At 40.4% G+C, this 13,941-nt stretch overlaps 1 protein-coding gene across 1 annotated transcript in view; it reads left to right on the top strand.

The window, feature by feature from the left end:
• Window positions 1–13,592, top strand: part of LOC135518474 (procollagen-lysine,2-oxoglutarate 5-dioxygenase 2-like) — an 88,026-nt gene extending 74,434 nt beyond the window's left edge. Inside the window, exons 13-15 of the mRNA XM_064943647.1 lie at window positions 7,053–7,204; window positions 10,522–10,647; window positions 11,545–13,592. Of these exons, the coding sequence (XP_064799719.1) occupies window positions 7,053–7,204; window positions 10,522–10,647; window positions 11,545–11,700 (434 nt within the window). The 3' untranslated portion in view covers window positions 11,701–13,592. The remainder of the gene's footprint in view (window positions 1–7,052; window positions 7,205–10,521; window positions 10,648–11,544) is intronic.
• The last annotated feature ends 349 nt before the right edge of the window (window positions 13,593–13,941 follow it).

Below are 13,941 nucleotides of genomic sequence, written 5' to 3'. Positions count from 1 at the left end.
CTTCAGTGGTGAACCTATAGACCTTCAGTGGTGAACCTATAGACCCTTCAGTGGTGAACCTATAGACCTTCAGTGGTGAACCTATAAACCCTTCAGTGGTGAACCTATAGACCTTCAGTGGTGAACCTATAGACCTTCAGTGGTGAACCTATAGACCCTTCAGTGGTGAACCTATAGACCTTCAGTGGTGAACCTATAGACCTTCAGTGGTGAACCTATAGACCCTTCAGTGGTGAACCTATAGACCTTCAGTGGTGAACCTATAGACCTTCATTAGTGAACCTATAGACCTTCAGTGGTGAACCTATAGACCTTCAGTGGTGAACCTATAGACCTTCAGTGGTGAACCTATAGACCTTCAGTGGTGAACCTATAGACCCTTCAGTGGTGAACCTATAGACCTTCAGTGGTGAACCTATAGACCTTCAGTGGTGAACCTATAGACCCTTCAGTGGTGAACCTATAGACCCTTCAGTGGTGAACCTATAGACCCTTCAGTGGTGAACCTATAGACCTTCAGTGGTGAACCTATAGGACCTTCAGTGGTGAACCTATAGACCCTTCAGTGGTGAACCTATAGGTCTTCAGTGGTGAACCTATAGACCTTCAGTGGTGAACCTATAGACCTTCAGTGGTGAACCTATAGGACCTTCTACACCTACAGTAGTGGAGTGGAGGGTAAACACTAAGGGTCAGTAGTGTAGTGGAGGGTAAACACTAAGGGCCAGTAGTGTAGTGGAGGGTAAACACTAAGGGCCAGTAGTGGAGGGTAAACACTAAGGGCCAGTGGTGTAGTGGAGGGTAAACACTAAGGGCCAGTGGTGTAGTGGAGGGTAAACACTAAGGGCCAGTGGTGTAGTGGAGGGTAAACACTAAGGGCCAGTGGTGTAGTGGAGGGTAAACACTAAGGGCCAGTGGTATAGTGGAGGGTAAACACTAAGGGCCAGTGTGTATAGTGGAGGGTAAACACTAAGGGCCAGTGTAGTGTAGTGCCAGAGTGGTGGAGGGTAAACACTAAGGGCCAGTGGTAAACACTAAGGGCCAGTGGTGTAGTGGAGGGTAAACAAAGGGCCAGTGGTGTAGTGGAGGGTAAACACTAAGGGTCAGTGGTGTAGTGTAAGGGCCAGTGGTGTAGTGGAGGGTAAACACTAAGGGTCAGTAGTGTAGTGGTGTAGTGGAGGGTAAACACTAAGGGCCAGTGGTGTAGTGGAGGGTAAACACTAGTAGTGTAGTGTAGTGGAGGGTAAACACTAAGGGCCAGTAGTGTAGTGGTGAGTGGGGTAAACACTAAGTGCCAGTAGTGTAGTGGTGTAGTGGAGGGTAAACACTAAGGGTCAGTGGTGTAGTGGAGGGTAGTGGAGGGTAAACACAAAGGTAGTAGTGGAGGGTAAACACTAAGGGCCAGTAGTGTAGTGGAGGGTAAACACTAAGGGCCAGTAGTGTAGTGGAGGGTAAACACTAAGTGTCAGTAGTGTAGTGTAGGGTAAACACTAAGGGCCAGTGGTATAGTGGAGGGTAAACACTAAGGGCCAGTGGTATAGTGGAGGGTAAACACTAAGGGCCAGTAGTGTAGTGGTGTAGTGGAGGGTAAACACTAAGGGCCAGTAGTGTAGTGGAGGGTAAACACTAAGTGCCAGTAGTGGTGTAGTGGTGTAGTGGAGGGTAAACACTAAGGGCCAGTGGTGGAGTGGAGGGTAAACACTAAGGGCCAGTGGTGTAGTGGAGGGTAATCACTAAGGGTCAGTGGTGTAGTGGAGGGTAAACACTAAGGGCCAGTGGTGTAGTGGTGTAGTGGAGGGTAAACACTAAGGGTCAGTAGTGTAGTGGTGTAGTGGAGAGTAAACACTAAGGGCAAGTGGTGTAGTGGAGGGTAAACACTAAGGGCCAGTGGTGTAGTGGAGTGCCAGTGTAGTGGAGGGTAAACACTAAGGGCCAGTAGTGTAGTGGTGTAGTGGAGGGTAAACACTAAGGGCCAGTGGTGTAGTGGAGGGTAGTGGTGTAGTGGAGGGTAAACACAGGGCCAGTAGTGTAGTGGAGGGTAAACACTAAGTGTCAGTAGTGTAGTGGAGGGTAAACACTAAGGGCCAGTGGTATAGTGGAGGGTAAACACTAAGGGCCTGTGGTATAGTGGAGGGTAAACACTAAGGGCCAGTAGTGTAGTGGTGTAGTGGAGGGTAAACACTAAGGGCCAGTAGTGTAGTGGAGGGTAAACACTAAGTGCCAGTGGTGTAGTGGAGGGTAAACACTAAGGGCCAGTGGTGGAGTGGAGGGTAAACACTAAGGGCCAGTGGTGGAGTGGAGGGTAAACACTAAGGGCCAGTGGTGTAGTGGAGGGTAATCACTAAGGGTCAGTGGTGTAGTGGAGGGTAAACACTAAGGGCCAGTGGTGTAGTGGTGTAGTGGAGGGTAAACACTAAGGGTCAGTAGTGTAGTGGTGTAGTGGAGAGTAAACACTAAGGGCCAGTGGTGTAGTGGAGGGTAAACACTAAGGGCCAGTGGTGTAGTGGAGGGTAAACACTAAGGGCCAGTGGTGTAGTGGAGGGTAAACACTAAGGGCCAGTAGTGTAGTGGTGTAGTGGAGGGTAAACACTAAGGGCCAGTAGTGTAGTGGTGTAGTGGAGGGTAAACACTAAGGGCCAGTAGTGTAGTGGTGTAGTGGAGGGTAAACACTAAGGGCCAGTGGTGTAGTGGAGGGTAAACACTAAGGGTAGGTAGTGTAGTGGAGGGTAAACACTAAGGGCCAGTAGTGTAGTGGTGTAGTGGAGGGTAAACACTTAGGGCCAGTTGTGTAGTGGTGTAGTGGAGGGTAAACACAAAGGGCCAGTAGTGTAGTGGTGTAGTGGAGGGTAAACACTAAGGGTCGGTAGTGTAGTGGAGGGTAAACACTAAGGGCCAGTAGTGTAGTGGTGTATTGGAGGGTAAACACTAAGGGCCAGTAGTGTAGTGGAGGGTAAACACTAAGGGCCAGTGGTGTAGTGGAGGGTAAACACTAAGGGCCAGTGGTGTAGTGGAGGGTAAACACTAAGGGTAGGTAGTGTAGTGGAGGGTAAACACTAAGGGCCAGTAGTGTAGTGGTGTAGTGGAGGGTAAACACTTAGGGCTAGTTGTGTAGTGGTGTAGTGGAGGGTAAACACTAAGGGCCAGTAGTGTAGTGGAGGGTAAACACTAAGGGCCAGTAGTGTAGTGGTGTATTGGAGGGTAAACACTAAGGGCCAGTAGTGTAGTGGAGGGTAAACACTAAGGGCCAGTGGTGTAGTGGAGGGTAAACACTAAGGGCCAGTAGTGTAGTGGAGGGTAAACACTAAGTGTCAGTAGTGTAGTGGAGGGTAAACACTAAGGGCCAGTGGTATAGTGGAGGGTAAACACTAAGGGCCAGTGGTATAGTGGAGGGTAAACACTAAGGGCCAGTAGTGTAGTGGTGTAGTGGAGGGTAAACACTAAGGGCCAGTAGTGTAGTGGAGGGTAAACACTAAGTGCCAGTAGTGTAGTGGTGTAGTGGAGGGTAAACACTAAGGGCCAGTGGTGGAGTGGAGGGTAAACACTAAGGGCCAGTGGTGGAGTGGAGGGTAAACACTAAGGGCCAGTGGTGTAGTGGAGGGTAATCACTAAGGGTCAGTGGTGTAGTGGAGGGTAAACACTAAGGGCCAGTGGTGTAGTGGTGTAGTGGAGGGTAAACACTAAGGGTCAGTAGTGTAGTGGTGTAGTGGAGAGTAAACACTAACAGTGGTGTAGTGGAGGGTAAACACTAAGGGCCAGTGGTGTAGTGGAGGGTAAACACTAAGGGCCAGTGGTGTAGTGGAGGGTAAACACTAAGGGCCAGTAGTGTAGTGGTGTAGTGGAGGGTAAACACTAAGGGCCAGTAGTGTAGTGGTGTAGTGGAGGGTAAACACTAAGGGCCAGTAGTGTAGTGGTGTAGTGGAGGGTAAACACTAAGGGCCAGTGGTGTAGTGGAGGGTAAACACTAAGGGTAGGTAGTGTAGTGGAGGGTAAACACTAAGGGCCAGTAGTGTAGTGGTGTAGTGGAGGGTAAACACTTAGGGCCAGTTGTGTAGTGGTGTAGTGGAGGGTAAACACAAAGGGCCAGTAGTGTAGTGGTGTAGTGGAGGGTAAACACTAAGGGTCGGTAGTGTAGTGGAGGGTAAACACTAAGGGCCAGTAGTGTAGTGGTGTATTGGAGGGTAAACACTAAGGGCCAGTAGTGTAGTGGAGGGTAAACACTAAGGGCCAGTGGTGTAGTGGAGGGTAAACACTAAGGGCCAGTGGTGTAGTGGAGGGTAAACACTAAGGGTAGGTAGTGTAGTGGAGGGTAAACACTAAGGGCCAGTAGTGTAGTGGTGTAGTGGAGGGTAAACACTTAGGGCCAGTTGTGTAGTGGTGTAGTGGAGGGTAAACACTAAGGGCCAGTAGTGTAGTGGAGGGTAAACACTAAGGGCCAGTAGTGTAGTGGTGTATTGGAGGGTAAACACTAAGGGCCAGTAGTGTAGTGGAGGGTAAACACTAAGGGCCAGTGGTGTAGTGGAGGGTAAACACTAAGGGCCAGTAGTGTAGTGGAGGGTAAACACTAAGGGCCAGTGGTGTAGTGGAGGGTAAACACTAAGGGCCAGTGGTGTAGTGGAGGGTAAACACTAAGGGCCAGTGGTGTAGTGGAGGGTAAACACTAAGGGCCTGTAGTGTAGTGAAGGGTTAACACTAAGGGCCAGGGGTGTAGTGGTGTAGTGGAGGGTAAACACTAAGGGCCATTAATGTAGTGGAGGGTTAACACTAATGGCCAGTAGTGTAGTGGAGGGTAAACACTAAGGGCCAGTAGTGTAGTGGAGGGTAAACACTCAGGGTCAGTAGTGTAGTGGAGGGTAAACACTAAGGGTCAGTGGTGTAGTGGAGGGTAAACACTAATGGCCAGTAGTGTAGTGGAGGGTAAACACTAAGGGCCAGTAGTGTAGTGGAGGGTAAACACTAAGGGCCAGTAGTGTAGTGGAGGGTAAACACTAAGGGTCAGTAGTGTAGTGGAGGGTAAACACTAAGGGTCAGTAGTGTAGTGGAGGGTAAACACTAAGGGTCAGTGGTGTAGTGGAGGGTAAACACTAAGGGTCAGTAGTGTAGTGGAGGGTAAACACTAAGGGCCAGTAGTGTAGTGGAGGGTAAACACTAAGGGCCAGTAGTGTAGTGGTGTAGTGGAGGGTAAACACTAAGGGCCAGTAGTGTAGTGGAGGGTAAACACTAAGGGCCAGTAGTGTAGTGGAGGGTAAACACTAAGGGCCAGTAGTGTAGTGGAGGGTAAACACTAAGGGCCAGTGGTGTAGTGGAGGGTAAACACTAAGGGCCAGTATTGTAGTGGAGGGTAAACACTAAGTGCCAGTAGTGTAGTGGTGTAGTGGAGGGTAAACACTAAGGGCCAGTAGTGTAGTGGAGGGTAAACACTAAGGGCCAGTGGTGTAGTGGTGTAGTGGAGGGTAAACACTAAGGGCCAGTAGTGCAGGGTAAACATAAACCGTATACCCACTTTAGTTTCAGTGGGCTTTGCCTATACTGACACTTTAATCCCTACTGGTGCTTATCAAGGTTGTTCAGCTGTAACGGTTTTCTTTATGTGAAGGAGAGTCGGACCAAAATGCGGCGTGGCTATTTAGATTCATGTTTAATAAAACAACTAAAGACTACAAAATAAGAACCGTAACGTGAAAACCGAAACAGCCTAAACTGGTGCAACCTAACACAGGAACAGGAACAATCACCCACAAAACACTCAAAGAATATGGCTGCCTAAATATGGTTCCCAATCAGAGACAACGATAAACACCTGCCTCTGATTGAGAACCACTTCAGACAGCCATAGACTAAGCTAGAAAACCCCACTAAGCCACAATCCCAATACCTATGAAAAACCCCAAGACAAAACACACCACATACAAAAACCCCATGTCACACCCTGGCCTGACCAAATAGATAAAGAAAACACAAAATACTTAGACCAGGGCGTGACAGCAGCGGAGGTTTACAATGTATCAGTCATGTAGTACAATAGAGAAATCATGATCAAAGTAGCCTTCACAATCGCAAAGACAGTGCAATATATTCACATGCGTGCAGCACACACACACAGCCTAGTTTCAGCTGAATAGCATCTGCAGGCATTAAGACTGTACATCTCTCAGCTGGTTCTGGCAAGGAGCAGCTCACAGAAGAATGACATCGGTAGCCGGTAGGGTAGGAAAGACTTTTCAACGTATGTCTACCAGTAAATGCTAACTAAGGCAACAATGGGTATGGAAACCAGGCATTGAAAAAAGTTTAGTCCGAAGTGTTGGTTTATAGGCTATTTGTGATGCGCAATTGTGATCATGCGGTGTTTTCATCAGGGGCGAAGACTGTACATGGATGGGTCTGGGTGGACACAGGCCCACCCAATGGGGAGCCAGGCCCTGACAGGCCCACCCAATCAGATTGATGTTTGTTGTGAATTTAGACCATCATTTCTATTAAAAATAGTGTGATTTTGAGTGTGGAAATCTGAAATACCTATTGGAAAACAGGATTTTTCACACAGGGTGCCTTTCCTTCGCTGGGATGGCTGTATGGGAACTTTTTTTTGCTAAATTAGAGTTTACTTCCACTTCTCCAGGATTCACTACACCACTGCATAGGGCTGACGGAAAGACAGCAGACACACACAGCACAATGTTTAAGGATAACCAGTCCATAATCTCGGCCATAATGAGCCTATACTCACCTCTTAATCCCTACTGGTGCGTATCGAAGTAGTGTAGTGGACATATTCACACAGCGCGCAGCACACAACACAATAACACAACCATTAAGCATTGAGATCTCTGGTGAATTCTTAGCCTGTGGGTCATCAGGTTGGTGACTGCTGAGTCAAGTCATTCATCTTCAAAGGGGCCGGTTTAAACCCACACACCACTCATTCCTCATCATCCCTAACCATCACCCTGGAGACGGCAGTCACACGCACACAATCACACAGAAACAGAGGAGGACGAGGTTCTGGCTAATATGTTCCGTCGCTGTTCTCTTGTTTCCTGGTCTCTCTTCCTATCAGGACAAGCGGATCACTGGCGGCTATGAGACGGTGCCGACCGATGACATCCACATGAAGCAGATCGGCTACGATAAGGAGTGGCTACACTTCATCAGAGAGTTCATATCCCCCGTCACGCTCAAAGTCTTCTCCGGATACTACACCAAGGTATACAATGATACAACTACTGTTACATCATCTATTATATTTCAACCAGCATTATATTACATCATCTATTAAATTACATCAACAATTATATTACATTACATCATCTATTATATTACATCAACTATTATATTACATCTATTATATTACATCATCTATTATATTACATCATCTATTGTATTACATCATCTATTATATTACATCAACTATTATATTACATCAACTATTACATTACATCATCTATTATATTACATAAACTATTATATTACATCAACTATTATATTACATCTATTATATTACATCATCTATTATATTACATCATCTATTATATTACATCTATTATATTACATCATCTATTATATTACATCATCTATTATATTACATCATCTATTATATTACATCAACTATTATATTACATCAACTATTATATTACATCAACTATTATATTACACCATCTTTTATATTACATTTCATCATCTATTAAATTACATCTACTATATTATATTTATATTTATATTATATATATATTTATTATTATTATATTAAATCAACTATTATATAACATCAAATATTATATTACATGTATTATATTACATCATCTATTATATTTATTCGACTTTTATATTACATCAATTATAAAAGATCAAATATATTTAATATTATATTTGAAATGGTCTAGTATATTACATCATCTCTTATATTACATCTATTATTTTACATCAATTATATTACACCTGTTATAATACATCATAAATTATATTACATATATTATTGAACATAATATTTTATATTACATCAACTATTGTATCATATCAACTATTATTACATCAATATTATATTACATATATTATAATACATCAACTATAATATTACATCAACTCTTTTATTACATTACATTCTCTATTATATTACATCAAGTATTATTATATCAACTATAATATTACATCATGTATTATATTACATAATCTATTATATTACATAAATTATTATATTACATATATATATATTACATCAACTATTATATTACATCTATTATATTACAACTATTTTATTACATTATATCATCTATTATATTACATCAAGTATTATTACATAATCTATTATATTACATCAGTTTTATGACATCTATTACATTACATCAACTATTATATTGCATCAACTATTCTATTTCATCAACTAATATATTACATATATTATATTACATCAACTATTCTATTACACCAACTAATATATTACATCAACTATTCTATTACATCAAATAATATATTACATATATTATATTACATCATCTATTATATTACATCAACTATTCTATTACATCATCTATTATAATACATCATCTATTATATTACATCATCTATTATGTTACATCAACTATTCTATTACATCATCTATTCTATTACATCATCTATTATGTTACAATACAAACTATGATATTGTGTCATCTATTGTATTACATAATCTATTATAGTACTTGTATTATATTACATCAACTTATATTACATTATCTATTATATTACATTATCTATTATATTACATAATCTATTATTTTACATCATATTTTATATTACATCAACTATTATATAAAATTTAATCATCCATTATATTAAATCTACTATATTATATTTATTACATTACATCATACTAAATTACATCAACTATTATATTAAATAAACTATTATATAACATGTAATACATAAAATATATTAAATCAACTATTATATTACATCAATTATCACAGATCATCAAATATATTTCATTATTTATTTGACAGGGTCTATTATATAACATCATCTGTTATATTACATCATCTATTATATTACATCATCTAGTATATTTAATATATTATTATTATATTACATAATATATTATAATATATTATAACATCATATATTTATCTTATGTTACATATATTATATGTATGTATGTATGTATGTATGTATGTATGTATGTATGTATGTATGTATGTATGTATGTATGTATGTATGTATATATATATATATATATATATATATATATATATATATATATATATATATATATATTACATCATCTATTACATTACATCAACTATTACATTACATCATCTATTACATTACATCAACTATTACATTACATCAACTATTACATTACATCAACTATTACATTACATAATATATTATAACATCATATATTTAATTACATCATCTATTATATTACATCATCTATACTACGTCATCTATTATATTACATCATCTATACTACATCATCTATTATATTACATAATCTATACTACATCATCTATTATATTACATCATATATTATATTACATAATCTTGTATATTACATCATCTATACTACATCATCTATTATATTACATCATCTATACTACATCATCTATTATATTACATCATCTATACTACATCATCTATTATATTACATCATCTATACTACATCATCTATTATATTACATCATCTATACTACATAATATATTATATTACATCATCTATTTTACATAATCTTGTATATTACATATTTTATATTACATCTATTATATTACATCTGTTAAATTACATCTATTATATTATACAATCTTATTACTACATCTACATCTCCATCTGTATCATTATATCAACTATTACACTACATCTTTTATATTACATCTATTATAATACATCTGCTATATTGCATCTATTATATTACATCTATTATATTATGTCATCTGTTATATTACTACATCTACATCTACATCTCCATCTGTATTATTATATCAACTATTACACTACATCTTTTATATTACATCTATTATATTACATCTTTTATATTACATCTATTATATTACATCTATTAAATTAATCTATTATAGTACATCTAATATATTACATAAAATATTATATTACATCATCTGTTATATTATATCATCTATTATATTATATTATCTATTTCATTACATCATCTATTACATTACATCAACTATTACATTACATCAACTATTATATTACATCAACTACATTACATTACATCAACTATTATGTTCCATCATCTATTATATTACATCAACTATTACATTACATCAACTATTATATTACATCAACTATTATGTTCCCTATTTATTATATTTCATATTTTGCATTACATAATCTATTATAGCAGTGCATGATGATAATTTCGCATCACAAATAGCCTACCAACCAACATCTCAGACTTTTTAATCCCATCCAGATCTGTTGTACAATGTTTAATGACATGATGTCATTTTGGGCTTAACTTCACATAAGGATAATTTAAGAGATGTTGAAAGATATTTCTGTAAATGTGTGATTTGGGCTGTTCTCCACAGGGCTATGCAGTGATGAACTTCGTAGTGAAGTACACCCCCGGCAGACAGGCCTACCTGAGACCCCATCATGACTCCTCCACATTCACCATCAACGTTGCTCTCAACAGCAAAGGAACTGACTTCCAGGTAAAACATTGAACTGAATCTCAAAACAAAAGTCAATTTATCTCATGTCCACAGTAGAGCACACAATGAAAATATACAGTTACACACAGATATTCACTGTTTTCTCTCCCTCTCCTGTTCTCTTTCCCTCCCTCTCCCGTTCTCTCTCCGTCCCTCTCCCGTTCTCTCTCCCTCCCTCTCCCGTTCTCTCTCTCTCTCTCTCCCTCTCCCGTTCTCTCTCTCTCCCTCCCTCTCCCGTTCTCTCTCTCTCCCTCCCTCTCCCGTTCTCTCTCTCTCCCTCCCTCTCCCGTTCTCTCTCCCTCCCTCTCCCGTTCTCTCTCCCTCCCTCTCCCGTTCTCGCTACCTCCCTCTCCCGTCCTCTCTCTCTCTCTCTCCCGTTTGCTCTCTCTCTCTCTCTCCCATTCTCTCTCTCTTTCTCCCGTTCTCTCTCTCTCCCGTTCTCTCTCTCTCTCCCATTCTCTCTCCCTCTCCCGTTCTCTCCCTCTCCCGTTCTCTCCCTCTCCTGTTCTCTCCCTCTCCTGTTCTCTCTCCCTCTCCCGTTCTCTCTCTCTCTCCCGTTCTCTCTCTCTCCCTCTCCCGTTCTCTCCCTCTCCTGTTCTCTCTCCCTCTCCCGTTCTCTCTCTCTCTCCCGTTCTCTCTCTCTCCCTCTCCCGTTCTCTCCCTCTCCCGTTCTCTCCCTCTCCTGTTCTCTCTCCCTCTCCCGTTCTCTCTCTCTCTCCCGTTCTCTCTCTCTCCCTCTCCCATTCTCTCCCGTTCTCTCTCTCTCCCGTTCTCTCCCTCTCCCGTTCTCTCCCTCTCCCATTCTCTCCCTCTCTCTCTCCCTCTCCCGTTCTCCATCTCCGGTTCTCTCTCCCTTTCCCGTTCTCTCTCTCTCTCCCTCTCCCGTTCTCTCTCCAGGGTGGCGGCTGTCGGTTCCACAGGTATAACTGCTCCGTAGATTCCCCCAGGAAGGGCTGGAGTTTCATGCACCCAGGCCGTCTGACGCACCTCCACGAAGGCCTGCCCACCACCAACGGAACACGCTACATCGCTGTCTCCTTCATCGACCCTTGAACCTTACACTCTACACTAGCATTCTATCAGGTTTAGTTTTTTTGTTGTTGTTTTCGTTGTTGTTTTTGTTGTTAATTTGATCTGGGATTTTTTCTTAATGATGCAGTGCCTTATTGATGTTGTCATCATGACATTTTACGGATGCAATTTACTGTCCCCCCCCAAAAAAAAAATGTATAATTTTTTGTTGTTGTTGAAAAGAACAAAAGACTGCAAAGGAATTGTAGGAAAGGTCAGAGTCAGACAATCACCTTCATTTGAAACTCTCTGTCAAACAGAGAACAGAGCGCCTTAACATGATGACGGTAAGGTCAAATATAGTAGAGCCTTCATACTTCATACTTCACATCACTCAGAGTTGAATCATTCTTATCAATTAGTCAGTAATCCTACCCACAATCCTGATCAGTTAGTCAGTAATCCCACCCATAATCCTGATCAGTTAGTCAGTAATCCCACCCATAATCCTGATCAATTAGTCAGTAATCCCACCCATAATCCTGATCAGTTAGTCAGTAATCCCACCCATAATCCTGATCAGTTAGTCAGTAATCCCACCCATAATCCTGATCAGTTAGTCAGTAATCCCACCCATAATCCTGATCGATTAGTCAGTAATCCCACCCATAATCCTGATCAGTTAGTCAGTAATCCCACCCATAATCCTGATCAGTTAGTCAGTAATCCCACCCATAATCCTGATCGATTAGTCAGTAATCCCACCCATAATCCTGATCAATTAGTCAGTAATCCCACCCATAATCCTGATCAGTTAGTCAGTAATCCCACCCATAATCCTGATCAGTTAGTCAGTAATCCCACCCATAATCCTGATCAGTTAGTCAGTAATCCCACCCATAATCCTGATCGATTAGTCAGTAATCCCACCCATAATCCTGATCAGTTAGTCAGTAATCCCACCCATAATCCTGATCAGTTAGTCAGTAATCCCACCCATAATCCTGATCAGTTAGTCAGTAATCCCACCCATAATCCTGATCAGTTAGTCAGTAATCCCACCCATAATCCTGATCAGTTAGTCAGTAATCCCACCCATAATCCTGATCGATTAGTCAGTAATCCCACCCATAATCCTGATCAGTTAGTCAGTAATCCCACCCATAATCCTGATCAGTTAGTCAGTAATCCCACCCATAATCCTGATCAGTTAGTCAGTAATCCCACCCGTAATCCTGATCAGTTAGTCGGTAATCCCACCCATAATCCTGATCGATTAGTCAGTAATCCCACCCATAATCCTGATCGATTAGTCAGTAATCCCACCCATAATCCTGATCAGTTAGTCAGTAATCCCACCCATAATCCTGATCAGTTAGTCAGTAATCCCACCCATAATCCTGATCAGTTAGTCAGTAATCCCACCCGTAATCCTGATCAGTTAGTCGGTAATCCCACCCATAATCTAAAATAAATGTGTTAATGGTTATTCTGCCAACAGGCAGCTTGTTTTAACCATTTTAGATCGGTTACCTGTTTGTATGGTTAACCTGTACTTTAAAGTGTAGTTTTATAACCATTGTCCATCCATGTTCTGTCCACCCATTTTCAGAACATTGGGTTGCAGTTTGTTACCTGATGTTAATACGACCGACATGCCCAAAGAAATATATATATTTTTATGTTTTTGCACACCAGATAAAAATATTAATTACAGCAGAATTTAATATGAATTCTGGTTGAATGAAGTTGGATATTGTCAAAAATGTTTTACTTGAAATGTTTTTTTTTTACATCGTAGGACAACATCACAGGAGATGTTTACTTTCTCTGAAAGTTGTTTGTGAATGAACTTTGAACCTCAGCCAGTTCAAGTGCTTAACTTATTGTGAAATGGATGGAACCGTAATAAAGTTGGAAAAAACAAACATGAATAGTGTTTGTTTTTTAAACTTCCATCAGTCACATTGTCTTTTGAGAAATGATCCCCATTGAAAGACTCAACCGTAGAGTCGGACGAGTGAAGAACAGAGCCTGACATTTTCTATTGTAAGATTAACTTCTATTATCTTGAAGCCATCCGTCAAAACCATTAACTTTTCATTTTCTCTGCATTGTTTCAATAAAACCAACTTTGGAAAGAATTAAGACACAATTACACACTGAATTACACACTGAATTACACGCAGAAATACACACAGAAATACACACAGAAATACACACGTAATTACATACAGCCACAAGGAGCCTATAACCTATCTACTGTAACGGCTTTCGTCTTCT

Source organism: Oncorhynchus masou, chromosome 28 (assembly GCF_036934945.1).
Source record: "Oncorhynchus masou masou isolate Uvic2021 chromosome 28, UVic_Omas_1.1, whole genome shotgun sequence".
NCBI lineage: Eukaryota > Metazoa > Chordata > Actinopteri > Salmoniformes > Salmonidae > Oncorhynchus > Oncorhynchus masou.
Note: the sequence above shows the minus strand (reverse complement) of the source record. Positions and strands in the feature narration are given on the sequence as shown.